Raw genomic sequence first — 19,159 nt, forward strand, 5'->3', positions numbered from 1 at the left:
GGAATCGTCATGACATGTGAACGAATTCCAACCTTTGCCACCGTATTCGTCATCTCTTCAATTTGCGGTGTACTTGCCACCAGAAACTTTTGATAACATGAACCTGAAAAGCAGTGTCAAATGCATCGAATTGGAATTTCTAAGTTGATAAGCCCGGAGAGACGCACTCTCCGTGAGGCCGAAGAATTTCGAGACTCCTGGTGATGGCGGCAGAGGCGTCGACGCAGACGATAGTAGCCGCCATACCATCACCTTGGCCAGCTCAGGATCTGATATCAGGAATTAGGTCAGCGTCGTCGAAATCGATGGCCAGATCGGGTTCGAAAGGTGTTTGCAAAGCCGACTCCCTTCCTTCAGCTCGATTGGACTACGAGGGAGTCTAGGCCGCCGATACCTAGGATGCTAGTCGGCTGAGATGACTGAAGATTCGCTTCGGCAATGGCAGCCCACACGGTCGCCTGACACACAAGTCAGGTCGGTCTTCAAGTAACAGAACATCATTTTCTTCTCGTGTGCGTGGGTACGGGAAAGCGTATTTGTATGCGTATACGTACCCCAGCGTACATGAGCGGCGCAACCTGCTCAAAGAGAACTAACTGGTGGCCATCCGCGAAGCATTCCGAAGGCCAAACGTCAAGTAAGGATTACATGTTTGGTTTGTAGCCGGGGTATGGTAAGTGGTGCACGCTTCGAGAACTATATAATCTGACCATCCCCCAGACTCCCTTCGAAAAGGGACAAGTCCTCCGCAAAATCACAGCCGAGTTTGCATCACTCAGCACCGGTCCAAGAAAGACGTTGAAGACTTGAAAGCCGGGAGACCATTTTGGTAATAAGGCAAACGATGCCTTGCTTCTGCTTCAGCGTTGGCTGTTCTTCGGTCTGTCGCAAGGCTGCCTCCAAACACCGTTCGGGACTTCAGAATTTGTAAAGGCACACGGTGACGGATGGATTCTTCACACTGCTCGGTTCCGGGGGTGTTCATGAGAAAGTGATCAAGGGTCTTCATAGAGTTGACTCCAGAAAGGCTCCACAACCGTCACGGATAGTGACTCAGATGTCTCCAAGCATCTTTGATCATCCGAAATTTGGCCTTCTAAAAAGACATCGATTGGCTATACTCGGAGCTATTTCCAACATTTGACTCCATCATACGGTCCTCACTGGAGTGTTCTTGGAATGTGCCATATTCTATTGCAGCAATAAACTCGCTGGCCGCAGCAAATGGTATTGCCCACCCAGGGGCTCTGACAATCTGTATATGAAAGGGTTGGTGTCCTCTTGTTTGTCATCTACTCGAGTCCAACTCACTTTCAAAGGCGGAATTTGCGTCCTTGATTGATCTTACAAATTTATCCGGATCCAGCCATGAAAACTGTAGCAGGAGTACTTGTGTTGCGATCCCGCCCATTTCGATCTCGTTCACACTACGGCTGATTGTTCATGCAAGCCGGTCCGACCAGATGTCGAGAAGATCAACGATATTTCACAACAGGGCTCATTCTCGATTGTCTCCCTGGGCTTGTTGCTATAGTCTCTGCCGACTGAAGCTGTGATGTCTAGTTCAAACATCAAACATGTCACATTTTCTCATGTTTGGTCTCATGGGCTGGGAAGCTGCATCGAAGTGGGCCCACCCGTATGTCAGATCATTCGATTTGAAGAGCTTGCTAGAAAGGCTGCGAAGACAACATTGATCTGGATGGACTCTTTGCGGGATCCCCCGAGCAAGTGAAACTCGTAAAAAGGCGATTTTAAAAATGAAAGATGTTTTCAAAGGGTGTCAAGCTGCCATTGTGCTGGACACGGGTCTCAAGAGGTGCGATCCTCTAAAAGTATCTACGGAGATGTATATCAAGTAAACTACATGTGTCTGGATGCCAAGGCTTTGGACGTTGCAGGAAGCAGTGCTCACCCCCGGTTACGTTGTCTCTACAAGGGGCTGGTTGAGTAGGCGCCCTTTTCGGCAACGAAAGTGATGGATCGCGGAACCTTGCTTCCTCTTAGTCCCATCACCCTGAATACGGGGAGGAAGAGACTGCCTCTGAGGTCGAACAATGTAACGCGCGTCAGTGTCGGTGTCTTGCAACAGCTCCTCGCAGATCGCACATCCAACAAGGTAGAAGACGAAGCAGTCGCGATTGCGCCACTGTTGAGCATCGATAATTTATATCGAATAGTTGTAGTTTAGGGTGATGAGCGTATGCTAATGCTCCGGGCCTTACTCTCCTGCCGCCTCGTCGAATGTGGTCTTGGCTCATGGAGCGAAGCTGACGCACTCGGGATTTCGATGGGCCGTTGATGGCTATCAATGGGGAGGATCAGCCGATGTCAGTTCGATCTGATGCCAGAACCACACTTTCAGGAGTGAGAAGCATATATACAATCTTACGGGCGTACCACGTCACGAGATCCGGGTACATGATGTGGATGGGATGGTTTTGGCAGTGCCACGAGCAGAGGCTTTGAAGGCCATCGGCTGTCGCATAGACGCCTTCGCTCTTTTGTATCCTCCAACCACCTGAAGGGCAACTCATGGAGCTGGTCTTGAAGTTCGACCTCGCAGTGGAAACCGTCGGCCTTTTGATATGACACGCTCGTACCGTGCTGAAATGTATAAACTGATGGGCTATTGGGTGATGGCAGCAACTGAGGCTCCGATAAAATGGCAAGACTTCCACCATCGCCAATTCAGACAGTAGAGTTGAGAGCCTGGAGCTGTGAATGAGGGTGAAGCTGGTTTGGCAAGCCACTGTATGCGGAGTGGAGAAGGATTCTGAATTTGCAGCAAAAGTCGTTACCGAGTGGAAAGACATGGATAGTTGGAATGCTGCGCAGGGGCAGAGGAGACGAAAGAGGCTACGAGAAATGTGCCGAATTTTGGAAGGGTGTTGTCGGATGAGAGCAATTGAAAAAGAGTATTGCCGGTGTCCGATAAAGAAGAACAGAAGATGTTCTGTGGTGGCATAACACCAGAAACCACCCATGCCGTTAAACCCAGAGTATTATTTCCATCGGCAATACACCACCAAAGACAAACCGAGTCATTCGCTTCCTCCCCCTATGTATTGATATGTGACGGCCGATCAAGCCTCGATTTGTCATCCCATGCGATTTTCCTAGCCGAGAATCTCTCCTCTGAAGGAGCAGGAATTGCATTGAAATCGAATAGTGAGGCCTTGACGAAAATTTTATCTGTTTCTTCAGAAGTTACGCTGTACACGGGACTATTGTCGACCAGGAGCATGTTCGCATTGCACAATTTTAGAGCATGGTTTCTCGACATACCTTCCACATGTACCACAGAATCGCCTCTGTCCGATATGATCAGCATTACTGTTCTGGTCTGATGATCTGCGTGAATGGCAGGGATGGAGACGGTGTACATACGGCAAGCGTATTCCCTGTGGCGGTATTGCTGTCATGATAGATTTTGATCGATTGATGGGTATCGTGCACATTGACCGCGTCTTTATCAAGCACAAAGTTGACTGAACACACTGGTTTCGAAGTATCAGCCCATATACAACGACACAAAATGGGGAGTTGGAAGCCGAAATCGTTTGGTCACTCACAGCCACCAGAGCGTCGACAATTGTCACTATATTACCGGAATGCTAGTACGCCTTTTGGGTTCAACTTGATCATTTTTTAAAAAAAATAACAGAACGTACCAGTAGCAAAGGATGGATGAAGAGGGTAACTCTGGAAGGACCACGCGCACGTTGCCGCAGTTGCAATGTCCCTCAACAACCATTTTGTGATGTTGACGGTCCGGCCAATGTCTGCCAAATTCTGAAAGCTTGGAGAGTAGGAAGTGGCATAAGATGATATGCCCACTGGGAGATTCGATGGTGACTCTTGTACCAAGGAGCTTCTCTTGAGCTCTCAAGTTGGGCCAAGTAATACGCGGATCTGTAACGGCGGCTGGAGTATGATGCTACTGATCCCTTGCAACAGTGCTCGGCTATGCTGTCTTGTAGTATCGTGCCGGGAAGCAGTAGAGGGGGGATTCACAGTCATGGGGCCTGAGCTGCAGTGCATTCAGTATCTCCGATTCTCCTTTCATTGCGTCGTGACACTCCCACGCTGATTGGCTTACATAAAGCGGCGATGACGGTAGAATCTTCGTCGAGATCATAGGTTGAATGAGTCAGTCTTGGGAATCGCATCCAGTTGCGGACGTCGCAAATCTCCGTGCTCGCTTATAGATTGTGTATACGTGTCTATTTGCGGGCGTGAAGGTCTCTTAAAGATGGAGTTTTGAAGAGATGTAGTTTAGAAAGCTAGCAACTCGGCCGGGAATCATGCTTGTATGCTCGCGATACTTCCGTGTCATGGTCGGAACCGCCCGAATGGACTCTTGCAACATACTTTTGTCGCGGCAGGGTGGCATCAACTTCACTTGTCACTTTGCGTTCCAATTGATGATGTCTAGGGTAACACGCGTGGCAACTGATTCATTGGCCCAGAAAAGTGAGATGGTCACGGATAGAACCGGTTCATAAACGATTGGCACTTTGGTGCTCTTTGCTGATGGTGGTAGCGTGGTGGTCGGGCACCAGGAGGCGAAGAGGTCATGCCCGCTTAACTAACAAAGGCTAGCTGGCAGTCTAACCCGCAGCAAAGGATTGGCGCGACCAAGTGGATTGCCCGCATGCATTCTTTTCCTTTTTTTTTCTAGCTCAGGTGCTTTCAAGTTCTTCGCGACAACACCTACCCACACACTTCACTTCAGCCTGAGACACGGCGTTTTCATTTTCACTAAAAAATACTAAGCCGATGGCACTGTCTTTTCCTTTTCGCTTGAGTCCGGTGCACAAAGGATAGCAACGGCTGTGGAGAAGGAAGGCCACTTACTCGCATCCACGCCCGTCTTCCTCCAAATCCGTGCAAAACGGACACCGAGTCAAAGCAGATCAAGCCGCACTTTTACCGCATCAACGGTCCAAGCAACGACCCGCTAACTTGTCGTACCAAATGTCTCTATCTCGTCCCCAAAGTGAGCAGATTGGTGGAGACATCTCACCCTCAGCATCCTCTCCCACGACTGGAAACCACAAATTTCAACCATGGCGGGCAATATGGCCTGCTCAGAGAGAGTCGCATCCCCAGGCTCAGATCTTTGGGTTCAAGAAAGGTGATGTCATGGTATTTGACGGCAACGCGGGGAACTTTTTCGCCAGGGACGGTTGGACAATCGAGCAAGCGAGTGACTGATAGTGGACTTTGAAGGTTCTGCACTGCTATTGATGTGAGCTCGGAGGTCGACGGTCGGGATGAATGGAATTGAGAAGAGCTGTCTGTTCGCGGATGTGTCGATGAGCACACTCGAGGGAGTCCCTGCACCCGGGCGGGAAAGATGAACATCGGAGTTGGCGGGGATCAGATTTGCACCGCATGGGGATTGTATTTCTCTTCGAACTGAGCACCAATTGCAATCAGGGGAGGGATCCCGGCTTGCTGAAATGAAATTCGCGTACATCGGAGCATAGCATGGGAAGCCTACGTGGTGGTCGTGTCCCCCAGCTTTCTGGATTGAGGCATTGTGAAGTCCATGCCGAGCAACGATCGAATGAAGAGACAGGCCATTATTCTTCCTGTTCGTCACCGAATCCGAATCCGCCATAATATACAAGTGCTCGGGCTTCGATGCTTTCCCGCGGGGGGACGTCAGCAGGGCCTACATCCGGGAAGGGGAAAGCAGTGTGAGCGACTATCCAAAAGTCAGCTTCATGTGATCGCGAGTGGAATATTCACAGACTAGGATTGGTCCCAGGCATCGAGTCTGCTTGCAAAAAGACCCATGCCTCGTTGGGCATTTGATTACTGAGATAAAACCATTTTTGCTTGTTTGAGTGATATACCTGGCGGTTCTCCACCACGTAATCTGGATAGACAAGATCACAAGGCTCGAGTTCCGTTTGTGGATCGATGCTCGTGGGGTTGCACATGGCTAAAGGCCAGTCTCGGACAGGTCCAACCAGTGGTTTCCAGAAGCTGTGGTGGAAGGTTAGCCTGTGTAGTTGTGGCAGAGGAAGTGCATGAGGACGAACTTGACGCATTGGAGGCGATGCTGTCCAATCTTCTCAGCCTTTCGGGGATTCAGTTGTTGTGCCATGGCGAAAGCCCACTCAGTAGTGGTATCGACATGCGCAATGGATGTTGGCTGGTTGTATCTGTAAGGCTCGCCTGTTGAGATGGGGAATATTTCGTGCCGTTTTCTTACCTGAGGGGGGTCACGCACATTAAATGAACCGTTCTCATGAAGGTATTTGGGCTCGAACGTACTGTATGCTCAAAGATCTGAACGTGCTGGCCTCCCAGAAACACCTTGAGACCATTGGCAATCTCCTTGAGCAGAACGGCTTTGACCACCTCTTCATTGTCGTAGTCTTCATATACCATCTTTGATTCAAAGTCGAGAATCGCAACTCCATCTCTCTGGAAATTCAGGGTGGATTTGTGATTCCGGATGTCGTGGATATCAATTTCGTGCTTTTCTAATTTGATGTTTGATCTGAGAAATCCCTCCGGGGGTGTGAATCGTAGCGAGTAGGGCTTTTCGGTGCTGTACAATTCATCTCGTTTGAGAAAGTGCGTATTGGAATGAACGACATTCATGGCACCAAACCCTTCGTTCCTCCAAATGATTATGAGGCCAGGGCAAAATTCTGGGAAGAATGTGAGTACTCGGAGGATGAAGGCAAATGGGAGAGGCTTGATCACTATACCGCCCAGCCTTCCCCGGCGGTTTTGGGGGGAAGAGCCCGAGGGGGCTGGCTACTGCGACGAGGCCCCTTTCGTTTCTTGTTTACCTATCGCCTGCCCCGTTGGCAAGGGCTCCACAGTTGAATTCTCAAAATACTGTACGTCTCTGGGTATACTTATTTCAATGTGTACGAATCGTCGTGGAGAGAAAGCTCCTCTACTGAGTCTTAAGAGTGTACATCCATGGGCAGACTGTCATCGACCGTCGTTCCATTTCATCTCGACCAAAACGCAATGAACGAAGTGACGTCCTTGCTTGTCAATTCGCTCTCTTGCGTTTTGCGATATTCAGCATTAGCCACCTTGCTCCGAATCAATTCCCTGAAGAGCAATGTATAGATCTTGAAGCACTTCGAGACCTCCAAGTCCGCCTCTTCATCTCTTCCAAGCCCCCGCAAAGCCTCTGCGCGTTTGAATGAAGCCCGCGCTTTCTCGGGCAGGAAATGATTGGAACTAGAATATGCTTCAAGAGCATGGTTTAGAAGAGCCTCCGCCATCTCATACTGGTGCATGCGGATGTTATGGTCGGCCACCTTCACAAAGGCATCTGCGGTGCGGTGATGGCGATTACCAAGTGTGATCTTGTAGTGCTCAACTGTGCGGCGGTGATACGAAAGCGCTTCGTCTTGGTTGCCTTGACTGCCTCTGACGTTTCCGAGGGCATGAAAGAATCGACCGGTTCTGTGGCATACAATCAGCGCAATGACCCTCAGCGTGTTACCGAGAGCACACTCACATAAACGAGTCTCGATCATCCAGACCCAACGCTTTTTGACGATCCTCTAGCCCTTTGGTCAATGTTTCGACGGCATCTTCAAGTTTTCCTTGAAGCCAATATGCCAGCCCCAGATTGGCGAGTGGTAATGATATCATCGTCGGCTGGAAATCTCTCAGCTGCTTCATCTCTTCGATCGATTTCAAGAAGCACTCCTCGCCCTTTGGCCAGTTTCGATTCAACATATAGGCGTTCCCCAGCTCATTCCAAGATATTGCCAGTCGCATATCATTCCGGGAAGGTTTGCGACCTAGCTCCTTGATCATCTTTTCATTGAATAGTTTGAGATACTTAAGCGCATTCACCGGGTCGTTGGTTTCCAGATCAATGCAGCCTCGATTGTGATGGATTTCATTGAGCGAATAGTTCAGCTGGGACAAGATACCCGGCTCATCCGATGCGCATTCCGGATCTTCGAGGATCCGGAGCTTCATCGACTCGCAGATTCCTTGGGCTACGTTGTTAAACTGAACGGCGTCGGTCGGGCTTCCTCGTTCGTGTCGATACCTTTAGAGCTTAGCGACGAAAGAAAATGCAGCAGCAACACTACTACACTTACCATCCAGCGTCAATCAACAGCCTCGCGAACTCGTAGTCCTCGAACGAGTCGATCGAGGTCGCAACCTCTGGGAAAAGATCTTTGAGTCTTTGGACATGAGGAAACAACTCGTCACACTTCTCCCACCTGGCAATTCCATGGCGCCAACCCAATGACTCAAAAGGCCACTTGCTGGAAATAAGCCTCACACACGTAAGAAATACCGAACGCATCTCGGAGGTCGTCATCCGCGTCCTTGACACATCTTGAACGAGTCGATGCACGAAAATCTTCTTCTCGCGCTTGCTTTCCGTCATGAGTGATCTGGCCAGAAGTTCGTTTTTGGCAGTCTTATAATCACGTTTCAATTCGACCAGGTCGGGATGATCACTCTCAGCCGGTTTGTCGAGGAAGAGGTTCTCAGGTATGCCATCGGGATCGAGCATGGATAAGACGCTGAGCAGATTGGTCCCTTTCCCAAGACTGTCAAAGGCCCATACCGACGCCACATTATGTTCGTAATTTGATGGCCGTGGCCGCGCACTGTCCACGAACCACTGAAGGAGCTCCTGTTGGCTCTCTTTCTCATCGTAAAGGCGTAGAAATTGGCCAAACGACATCGATTTGTGCGCAATGATACCACCCATTTGAGCAAGGGCAAGAGGGAGGCCCCCTAGGCGTCGCGCAATCGTCACAGCGGAGGCCCTTTCTTCATCCGAAACTTCTCTTCCCGTGATCCGCAAAAGAAACTCTGTGGCTTCATTGACGTTCCATGGCCTCAGCTCCAAAGACGTAGACCAAGAATGTGGATTGCGGCTCGTAATGAGGATTGATCCGGGTCCATCATATGGCCAGAACTCGTTTAGCACTTCACCGTCCTCAACTCCGTCGAAGACCAGCAGCCAAGATGCTCTTTCTAGTCCCGGGGATTCATTTTCGTCCAGATGCTTGAGAGGATTAACAAGCCACCTCTTGACCAGGTCTCGTGTGAAATACAGATCCTTGGCGTCAATATGGTCTTCAGAAATCAGCCCGAGACCGATGGCGATGCTGTTGAAATCCTGTAGGATTTTGTAAGTGTTTTCCGCATACACCCAGAGAACAGCATCAAATGTATGGCGATGGGATGTGACAAATTGTGCCGCAACCTGAGTCTTGCCCATTCCTCCCGGCCCGTGTACTGCAAAGCAACGTGGAAAGCTGGTAGGCTTCACATTCGAGCCCTCAACGTGGGGATCGGGACAGAGAGATTGTCTGATGGTCTTTAATGCTTGCGTTCGAGCATGGAAGTTCTTGTCTCGGTCCACTGGAACGATGTATGCGGGAAGATTGACAGAGACGGCATCTGCGGATGGCGCGATGTCGAAGTACCACTTCCGGAGTAAAGGCTGCAGGACTGGGTCCCTGTCGTGTCCATAGTATGCTGGATGTGGTATAAAGTCCCAGGTTTCCGCGTACGACTCAGCCGTGGAGGAATTCTTCTCTGAGTCTTCATCAACAATCACTATCGAGGAATCATCTGAGCCGTGCTCATCGTCATGGATTTGGGAAGTTTGGGAGGACGACACCAGCTGGGCCCTGTAAATAGCAGACGAGTCATCTTCAGTCTGGTCCGTTCCTTCTTGCGCATGTTTGGATTCTACGCTCTCGTCGCTTTCGTCTCCGGGGCTCTCTGGCCACGGTAATGCTCTCACCGAGAGCAATTCCAGATGGCTGGCGAGGTGCTTGGTAATGCGCTCCGAGGCCATCTTGTCGATATCAAACGAAGGAGGCTCGTCCTGGGTCAGATTCGACAGATGACTTCTCAGTTCATCTTCTGAGGGTCTCCAACGACAGAGCGGACATGCCCTAAATGTAGTGGATGACGGGATTCGGCTCCGTTTCTTGAGTAGAGGTAATTGAGATTTCGTGAATGTACCTGCATGCGCCTCCCACATGTGGTCCTCATATTCTTGGTCCGTGCGAAATTGACAAGGGCTGTGAGGTCCAGATGTACATACCCACCTCGTGGTATGTGTATTCCGCATATGTGCAATCCAGCTACTTCGATCTCGGAAGAAGAGATTGTGGTCCGGACATTTTTCGAACACGCACGCATATGGTTCCAGATCTCGCATGACATGTCGTCTGTGCGTGCTGTTAGCTGGCTCTTTAAGGACACAAGCAAAGTCTAATTACCTCCACTTCGATGCTTTTGCGTAGCTGATGGGTAGAATAATGCAGCAGTAGGGGCACTCAAACTCTTTGCTTCCGGGAGTAGGCTTAGGTGGATCAGGGATGAACGTGGTGGTACCGCCAGGATCCACCGGAGTGTTGGTGAAAGTGGTGGACTGGTTCGATTCCTCGTCGTTTTCGGTCATGTCGATGTGAATCGAAGTTCGAGCCATGCCCGAAGCCGACGTCTGAGAAGGGAGTGCGGCTCCACCCAATGTCCCTTTAGGGCCTTTCATCGCCTGGTTGGAGCTCTCAAGGACTGCACGGGTTCCTCGAATCGTAGATTGACCATCTCCCTTGGGCACTGGACCTTTCTGCTGCTCCTGTTTGCTGTCTGCCATTATCGTCCTCGTACTCAACTTCCGCTGGTGTTTCTGGCGGTAGAGAAATCTCTTCCTGCGGGTCACGATGCCATTGCCTAGCCTCTCTTTCAGCTCCTTGGATACATCTGGGAACTTATGGGCAACGCATTCCACGGCAAATTTCCGAAATTGCTCATCTATGTTATTATCTTCGTCGTCAGTAATGGGGAAATTTTCGGCCTTGGGGTTGTGACTCAGGATCGAAGGTTGCCGAATCAGCTTCGAGAGGCGATATAGCCTGTCTATAGTTCTTTCAATGACTTGCAGTCTCTGCTCGAAAAGACCCAGGTTCGTTGGGGGTAGCGCAGCAGCCAATGAATCGGACTCTGTCCCTTGGAAAGGTGATGATAAGGAAGAAAGCGACTGCTCAGGGCCATCGCCCGATGGAAATGCTCCCGCATCTTGCGACTGCATTTGGTTGGGACTCAATGATTCCGTAGCTTTGGAAACAATACTGATCAGCGAGCTTCCTACAATTTCAGCCTTATTGTTACTACCTCTGTGAATAAAGTCCCCGAGCGTTCCGAGAAATTCGATCATCAGTTGTTTCGCGTCGTCTCTGTCCCTGACTCGATAGTCAAGAGATGCATGACCATCCGCAAAAACCCCGATGTTGCTCGCCCACATCTCGAATCTTGCGAGTTGTTCATCGGCCCTTAGCTCTCCAAAACCCAGATCTTGGGCCTCTGTCTTGCCAGCTTCTCGAACTTCATTTTCGATCTTGACCAGAAGTTTGAACTGATTGAGACAATCGTCGGCTCGTTTATAGATGGACGCCATAGCGAATCTAGGCCCCTCGAACTTTCTTGCCCGCGTCTGGAGGCGTTGAAAAGTGAGCAAGAAAGATTCCCCCCGCAAAAGGGAAAGTTAGAGGTCGCGCGAATTGGGGGGAGCGGTGCCCCGCCTCATAAGCGAGGCGCATCATCTTGAGAATCATGCAGATTGGTTCAGGTATGCCGGCTGCATGCAACGTGTTGATAACTTGAGGTCTGCTGGACGAAGAGGTTGTGGTCAACTTTGTCTAGTGGTTGCCTCCAGCTACCAATTAGAGCGGACGGGGGCAATGGACTGCATTATATCCGGCGCCCGACACGGCACGAACCATGAGCACCAAGCAAAGCGGACCAGCTGCTAGTCCTTGGAGGCAAACAGTGGTGGCTCTTTAAGAGGAGGGCACCTTCTCCCTCAGCCTAATGGCTCCCATCATCCCCTCCCTCGCCAGCTGATTCCTTTCCTTCTGTGTCTCTCTGATCTCGCGATGATAACCGGTCTTGAGCTTATATTGGCTGTCTTGCCGCTCCTCATCTCAACCACCGAGCACCACAAGAAGGGTCTCAGGCATGCAAAAGCATTGACTTCGACCAAGGTCAAAAACGAACAGCAGGTGATATTTTATTATGAACTGTACGACGAGCTCTCCTTACTCGAAAATACTTTGGACGGTGTACTCCGAGGTCTGCCTTCGCGTTCAGACGCTGAGAAGCTCTCGCCTCTTACCGAGAATGAGCAAGATGAAGTTGAAAAAGTTCTGGGAGCCAGCGCAAAACCATTCAGTGATATTCTGAATCGGCTACTGAGAAGCCTGGATGATCTGGTCAGCGAAAAATCTTACGGCCTTGCGTCGGTGGTGAGTCTTCGAATTCGCCTTGTCCACCCGAATTCAAGCTTAGAATATCTTGCCAAGGAATCAACGGGCAAGATGTTCGACAGACTGGAGCGTTTCAAACAATCCATAGACAGCGGAGTGGCTACGACTACCCTTCGAGAGCGATTTCGATTCACTCGAAATGAGAGGAGCCGCCTTGTCGCAATGGGAAAAATACGGGAGTACAACCAGAAACTGGAGCGCCTACTTCACGGCTCACTCCTGCCCCGTGGAGGTGAATCGCGTCCAACCCGGAAGAGACCTCGACCACAAAGACTCAGGCGAATGTCCGAACCTCTATACAGGAAGATTGTCGACAAATTGTCAACCGCATGCGAGTCTCATAAGCAACACGAGGCAAGACTCTGCCTTTGGAGCTGTTGCTCTCCACAAGGTAACCCAGAATCGATCGAAAGCCTTGACATGGTGGTGTCTGTGACAGATGTGGAAGGGGATGGGTCCCATTGGCAAGAAAGCACTATCATGATCACCTCTGGAGAGTAAGCTTGCTGGCTTGGTCTACTTCATGCAATTGCTAAGGAAAGGTCACTTGACAGCTCTCGAAATCTACCTCAAGCTACTACCGTTCGATTTGTCCTGAGCGGCTCTGGTGAAGAAAAGCGTTCTCTCAATCCTCCATCCTCGAACTGTGACCGACGAGACATAGAGTCGGACTCACTATGTGCCCTGATTCAAGAAGCTCATGTCCAAAAAGCAGCGCTGCAAATTATGTTTGATGGGAGCAGGCTCTGGCAAGTTCGGTCGAGGAGAAACAGTATGAATATTGAGAAGCAAAAGGATATCACATTAAACGATGTCCTGGGTGCTGAAAATTGCCGTATTCCACTTCGAGAAAAGTGGATCCTAGCAGTTGTTCTTGCGCATGCTGCTCTCCATGGGTCGGACAGCCCTTGGCTGTGCGAGGATTTGAGTAAAGAACACATATCATTCTTCAAAAAAAGCTCATCCAGGGCGCCAGACCTTACGAAACCGCTTTTGAAAATCCACTGGCACCAGGACTTCGTCAACCAGAATAACGCCAGAAACTTCTTCAACGTGCATTCAAGCTCGTGTCTTCTTTCTCTTGGGATCCTCCTGCTCGAAATATATTTGACTGAAGCTATTGAAAATCAATATCAAGACGAGGACTTGAATGATGGTGAGCCAAATGAGAACACAAACCTTACGACGGCGTTACGACTGCTGGAAGGTACAGAAGGCGAGCTTTATGAGGGATATAGAGCAGCTATCAGAGCCTGTCTCGAACCAGATCTGTACACTCCTGACGATACTGGAGATTTCCGAAAGAAGGTATACGAAAGAATCGTACTGCCCCTGGAACGAGAGTTAATGCATGGGTTTCATCTCACGCCCGAAGATCTGAGTTTCGCGCCTCGCGAAGATGTTGCGACAATCAATCTGTGAAGTCCCCATATATGATTTCGCGCCTGATCCAAGGTAGGGGTAAACCGCGTAAATTTTTGGTTAGAATCGGGGAACAGGGAAAGCAACCACCTAGGTAATAATAAGGGCCTCGTCAGACTCAGGCAGTCTGCTATGTATATTGAATATTAGGAAATCGCTGTTGATCGACACACTATGGATGACGATGACGCTGCTCGAGGTATGACTGTTACACATCTCCGATCTAGTGCATCGGTCTTTAGAAGTGCTTCTCTCTGGATCGTAGGGCCAGCCTCAAAACATCGTCTTACCAACCGCCACTTCTGTTGGACGCGCAGACTGCTCCAAGCAATTCGCGGCGACATCCAGCAGCTTCAAATCCGTCCCGCGCGCTGACAGCAATGAGACTCCGACGGGCAGGAATTCCTCCCTACCACTTACCTTACTAAGATACGGCACTTGTCCTGCTGGAACAACTAGCTCTGGTCCGCCCAATATGGGAGATAAGAACAACATGGGAACACCAACTGGGTCGAAATTGGTTGTCGCTTCATCTCTGTATCTAGGCGACATGTTTTCAATAGGGAGTATCACTAAGGTTGTCTTCCGACCAAGTTCCAAGATCTCTCGAGCGAACCAATCTTTGTACACCGCCAATCTGCGAACAGCCTCATTTCGTTCTTCTGTTGATATCTTCGAAGACAAGTCCCTGGTGGCCTTGATGAACGTTGGCCACGGAGCAAGATCGGCAAAAAACTTACCACTGCTTGCGTACTGGAGGACTGACGTATGGCATCTTAGAGTACTTCTCAGAGTAATCTTCCCGGAAACTGTCGAGACTGTGGTAGTCATCGTGAAAGAAAGAGTTGCGACATGCCTGTCGCCACGTAAGATCCCGCTTTGAGCTTTTGACCAGGAGATCATACATGTTTCATAAAGTCACTCAGAACCTGTCCTTCTGCTTCTACGGGCGGTGAGGAGTCCCACGACTCATCAAAAGATACATTCTGACGCTGAACGCCGAGCGACTGTTCGAGATCTTTCACAAACTTTTCGATCACTTCGAGTTGAGCGCGGTTGGCGATTACGTTCAGGTAGTCGGTGGCGACGATGATTTTGAGAGGAAGCTTGCAGAATCAGTTGGCAATCTTACACCAAGGTACACGACGCAAACGTACATTAGGAATAGGATTCGGCAGATTCTCGCCATACCAAGCGGCAGCGAAAGCTCTACATTTATGGATGTCACGGCCAAAGAAGGTCGGAGTGTCGAATAGCCTGTTCCAAGTCAGTCAGGCCACGGAACCTACATGGCGTCGCCCACCGAAAGCTTGGAACAAAACCTTCCGCGTCGAGGACTCCGTGCGAAGGTCGAAGCGCGAAGCAACCACTCCAATGAGCGGGTCGTCGTCCGCTGCCGCTCGCTAAATGAGGTCAGACGAGGTCAAGCATTGTAAGCTTCCTCGACGACATTGACTTACTGTCAGATCCGATGGCAATATCGAGCCATTTGTATGAAGAAATCGCAGCGGCACTCCCGCTGCTACTTCCTGCGGGGGACTGATACTCATCTGCGCGGGGATTCCACGGCGCTTGATAATCAATGCATTCAACGGGTTCTTCGGTCGCGGCAAAAGAGGACATTTTGGTGGTACCAAGGATATAGGCTCCTCCCTTCTCCAGCTTTGCAATGCAGCAGGCAGTCCGATCGGGCGGCGGATAAAGGTCGTAATATGCCCGACTACCCAGTGACGCTCGTATTCCTTCAATCTGGAAATTGTCCTTGACGGCAATTCTGAGACCAAGCAAGGGCTGTGACCGAGTCGGACGCTTTTGAAGGCGAGAAGGCACAGCAACAACCCCGGTCTGCATTTCCTTACCCGCAATTTTGATGGGAGTGTGTGGACTAACTGGGATGTCAGCGAGGTTGAACGAGCCGCGTAAAGGAAACGAATCGAATAGAGTATTGATTACCTTTGGGCCGAGGGGATCAACGATGTTAGGAACGCCCCCTGGTGATCATCATAAAGCTTGTAAACCGGCAGCAATCGGTTACGCGAGGCAAAATAGACTCCGGGAGCTGGAAGGGATTTCTCATTCTCGCCGTCCAGCGCTTCGCACCACTCGTTTCCCCACAATTTGAGGAGGGCCAGAGCGTCTGGTGAAATGAGCTTCTCCGGTCTGTCATGTATGGCGACAGTGAAAATCACGCCCTGGAGGAATTTGAAGTGGAAAACATCATCCTCGGACTGATACTCCTGGATTTTCTGGCGCAGGAATTCTCTCTCCACCGTTTGATTGTTGCTCAGATGGATCACTGAAACCAACGATGGTCGAGAATGGTATGGTATCGTCACTGCCTTCTTTTATGGTTTAGCCAGTTAATTCTCTGTTGATGGCCAAATGCTCACTCACGTTAGCTAGGCCATATATTATGTATCGATGTCCATCGATCTGGAACACGGCTGAGTATGATTCCGAGAAATCTGTGGCTGGTAAGGAGAGGTCTGTTCTCGTCTGGGGCCGAGCACGGATTCCTCGCCGATGGACCGTTATCTTTGTCATCCTCTTGACTTCTCATCCCCAATTCAATAGGCATCTGCTTGTGGTGCCAAAGGCGTTTCTGCACCCCGGTACTGTCGGGTTGGGATGTTCTGCGGGTTTCTGAACTCGCCCAGGCTCGTCTAAATATTCGATTGCATTAGGCTGGAGCAACGTTACTCCATTCCGAAGGTAATAGCTTGCGAAGCACTGATGTGACGCCAGCGCGCCGCCCAGCAGCTGACGCCGTGGACAGGGTCAGTCTTAGCTTTTAATGGAGGAATAACCCCAGAGTCAAAAATATCGATCAACGTCTTCTGGGCCGAGGCTACCTTGATTGCCATTGACTCACCTCGCTTCTGCTATATATCCGGAACGATTATGGGCTTGCCAGCACTTTTCTCCTTATCAAAACACTTCTTGGCATCATGTTCACCACATTCGTCTGCGAGCAACCCAATTCCGTCTCTCGCCGGCAAAAGGCGACGTCAACCCCGCCGAAAAGGGAGCAAGTGTCACGAGCGTGCGATTGGTGTCGTGCCTATCGTATCAAATGTGACAGCAACCATCCCTGTCGCAATTGCGTGGCTAAAGGACGTCATTGCAGCACTAGGGGCACAAACGAGGGGCGGACTTTTTCTCACGCTACAAGGTTTGCTCAGAGAGATAGAACGACTGAACCGACGAATTAGGGAACTCAAAGCCCAGCTTAAAAGGCGCGATGGCTCTCTCGGCCAAAGTAGTTCATACTCTTCTACAGTGAGTGCTTCACTTCCGACATACCTCGATCCCTTAAGAGAACATGGAGGAAATAAGAAACACTGGGAGTCCGCTTTTATGAAAACTGGACGCTCCCATCAGAGGCAGTGCTATGGTCCCGCTTCTTCATTCTATTTTATCGACCGCATGAGGTCGTTTCTGGAGACAGTATTCCAACAACCATATTTAGATCACTGCATCCCGCTCGGATTGGCGGGTCGACGTTTCGAAAATTGGGGGCAACGCTGAGACTGCTGATGCTGAGGATGAATCCATACAAGCAACCGCCCAAACTGTGGGGAATTACCTATCGCGTATACAGGAAGAGTACCTTCTAGACTGGTTCTGGCAATCCTGTCATTGCACCTATCCAATTCTCGATGAAGTCGAATTCAGAGAGCATTATCGCAACCTGTGGACCGTGTCCCCTGGGACTTGTCGGGGACCGTCAGCCCTTGTTGATATTGTCCTAGCAATCTGTTGGCAGTTCAGCACCACCCTTACTCAAAAGAATTGCGGGAAAGCAGAGTCTAGAGCACATATGAATTGCGAAGGGAGGGACGATGTCGGTCGTCGGTTTTACCGCAGATGCCAGGAACTCCTGACAGAGGAGATAGAAGGGCCCTCAATTACCGCACTTCAATGCCACATATTTTCCGTCATCTACCTTACAAACGCCTCCTTCTACAACACGGCCCATAGTACCCTAGCTCTGGCTATCCGAGCGGGTGTCATCGTAGGTCTGCATCTGGAACCCTCTGGTTGCATGCCTGCCTCCCAAAGAGAGTTCCGCAAGCGATTATGGTGGACATTGTACGCTCTGGAAATGAAAGCTGCCATGGAACTAGGACGACCATTAGTTGTTAATGTATCTCAGGTAACCTGCAATTTGCCAAAGGATGATAAAGACGCGACCGGGCTCTCAGATTCGACTTCCACGTTCACGGGTGACGGGGTTACCGGCTACACTTGGAACTTGCAATTCATCAAACTCATCTTGGCCGCTCGGTCAGTTTATATCACCTTCTGCCACAAATGTGCGGAGATTTTAAGGAACAATGGAGGAAACAGTCCATACAATGACCCTCAAGCGCTCGAAGTCTGTGCTGAATATCTGCTATCGAGGATGGATTTTCTCCAGACGTGGCTTCACGGCGTTCCCGAATCTTTGAAGATTAAAAGAAAGGGTACCGGTGAATTGTTCTCCACCGATAGGTCCCCTCTTGACCTAAAATCAATGTCTCCTTTCTGGCTTCACCGACACAAATTATTGTTGGAGTTTCTTTATCACAATCTTTCCATGAACCTGTATCGACCATTTATCTGCTTTTTTCGAGTGTCGGATGCCTGCACCAAAATGACCGATAATAATGCAATGGCGTGTGTTAATCATGCCGTCACCATTACCCAGATCATCCACCAAATCCCGATTGAAGGCGACGTTCTCGATGGCTGGCACGAAATACTCCAGTGGCAATGGAACGCTATCCTCTCACTGGTCGGATACATATTGACCTATCCTCTTGCGCCATCTACACCATCAGCTCGCAAGGCCCTCAGTATTGCGATACGCGTCTTTGAACTTCTTGAAAGCAACGTTCCCTGTGCCGCCAATGCCGCCAGTGTGGCAAGGGATCTCTCGGGCAAAGCAGATTTTCTCGTTGACCACTTTCGGAGCAATCTAACCACGCTGACGCCTTCTCGTTGGGATAATGGAGACGTGTTGCAGAAATACGGCAGCGATTTTAGAAGCCCGAATTTTGTCTCTCAGCTTGAAGGGCTCTCGCCTGTGATGGTTCCAAATGAGCTAGGGTCTCGTTCCCTCAACGATTTTGCGTCGACGTATGGCAGTGACACTTTCATTCCCGATCTGAATTGGGATCCGGAGCTGTCATTACCATGGCTTCCTAGCATGGAAACGAATGCTGAGTTGGGGTGGAACACTGAAGGGCTTGAGCTGCGCCAGGTGCGTGAATGGCGGGACTTTTCTAATGAAGCCTGATGTGCTCTTGGATCACCCTCACGATGTCAAGGTCTCTCCATTGATCCACCTCTTAGGTGATGGACGAACACGGACCTTAATCCTCCCTATGGACGTAGTGAAAGTAGGAGATAGGCACTCAATAAAGGGGAGGGGACAAGGCTGGCAG

At 50.1% G+C, this 19,159-nt stretch overlaps 5 protein-coding genes across 5 annotated transcripts; 2 read left to right on the plus strand and 3 right to left on the minus strand.

Annotated features, from left to right (window-relative positions):
* Nucleotides 1–5,591: 5,591 nt before the first annotated feature.
* On the minus strand, nt 5,592–6,624 carry Z518_01362 (uncharacterized protein; the record flags this gene model as incomplete). Its single annotated transcript, XM_013421962.1, has 4 exons — nt 5,592–5,716; nt 5,765–6,000; nt 6,057–6,229; nt 6,292–6,624. The coding sequence occupies 4 exons, from the start codon at nt 6,622–6,624 to the stop codon at nt 5,592–5,594; spliced, it is 867 nt and encodes a 288-aa protein (XP_013277416.1).
* Nucleotides 6,625–6,986: 362 nt separating this feature from the next.
* Z518_01363 (uncharacterized protein) lies at nt 6,987–11,440 on the minus strand (the record flags this gene model as incomplete). The annotated part of the gene is made up of 4 exons (XM_013421963.1): nt 6,987–7,452; nt 7,508–8,053; nt 8,106–10,211; nt 10,263–11,440. The coding sequence occupies 4 exons, from the start codon at nt 11,438–11,440 to the stop codon at nt 6,987–6,989; spliced, it is 4,296 nt and encodes a 1,431-aa protein (XP_013277417.1).
* A 478-nt stretch (nt 11,441–11,918) lies between these two features.
* Z518_01364 (uncharacterized protein) lies at nt 11,919–13,730 on the plus strand (the record flags this gene model as incomplete). Its single annotated transcript, XM_013421964.1, has 2 exons — nt 11,919–12,805; nt 12,863–13,730. The coding sequence occupies 2 exons, from the start codon at nt 11,919–11,921 to the stop codon at nt 13,728–13,730; spliced, it is 1,755 nt and encodes a 584-aa protein (XP_013277418.1).
* Nucleotides 13,731–14,003: 273 nt separating this feature from the next.
* On the minus strand, nt 14,004–16,274 carry Z518_01365 (uncharacterized protein; the record flags this gene model as incomplete). The annotated part of the gene is made up of 9 exons (XM_013421965.1): nt 14,004–14,101; nt 14,156–14,418; nt 14,471–14,586; nt 14,636–14,836; nt 14,888–14,987; nt 15,034–15,129; nt 15,187–15,615; nt 15,684–16,072; nt 16,125–16,274. 9 exons carry the CDS (start codon nt 16,272–16,274, stop codon nt 14,004–14,006), a joined length of 1,842 nt encoding a protein of 613 aa, XP_013277419.1.
* Nucleotides 16,275–17,550: 1,276 nt separating this feature from the next.
* Z518_01366 (uncharacterized protein) lies at nt 17,551–19,011 on the plus strand (the record flags this gene model as incomplete). Its single annotated transcript, XM_013421966.1, has 1 exon — nt 17,551–19,011. One exon carries the CDS (start codon nt 17,551–17,553, stop codon nt 19,009–19,011), a length of 1,461 nt encoding a protein of 486 aa, XP_013277420.1.
* Between the last annotated feature and the right edge of the window lie 148 nt (nt 19,012–19,159).

The sequence above is a fragment of the Rhinocladiella mackenziei genome (assembly GCF_000835555.1).
Source record: "Rhinocladiella mackenziei CBS 650.93 unplaced genomic scaffold supercont1.1, whole genome shotgun sequence".
Classification (NCBI taxonomy): domain Eukaryota; kingdom Fungi; phylum Ascomycota; class Eurotiomycetes; order Chaetothyriales; family Herpotrichiellaceae; genus Rhinocladiella; species Rhinocladiella mackenziei.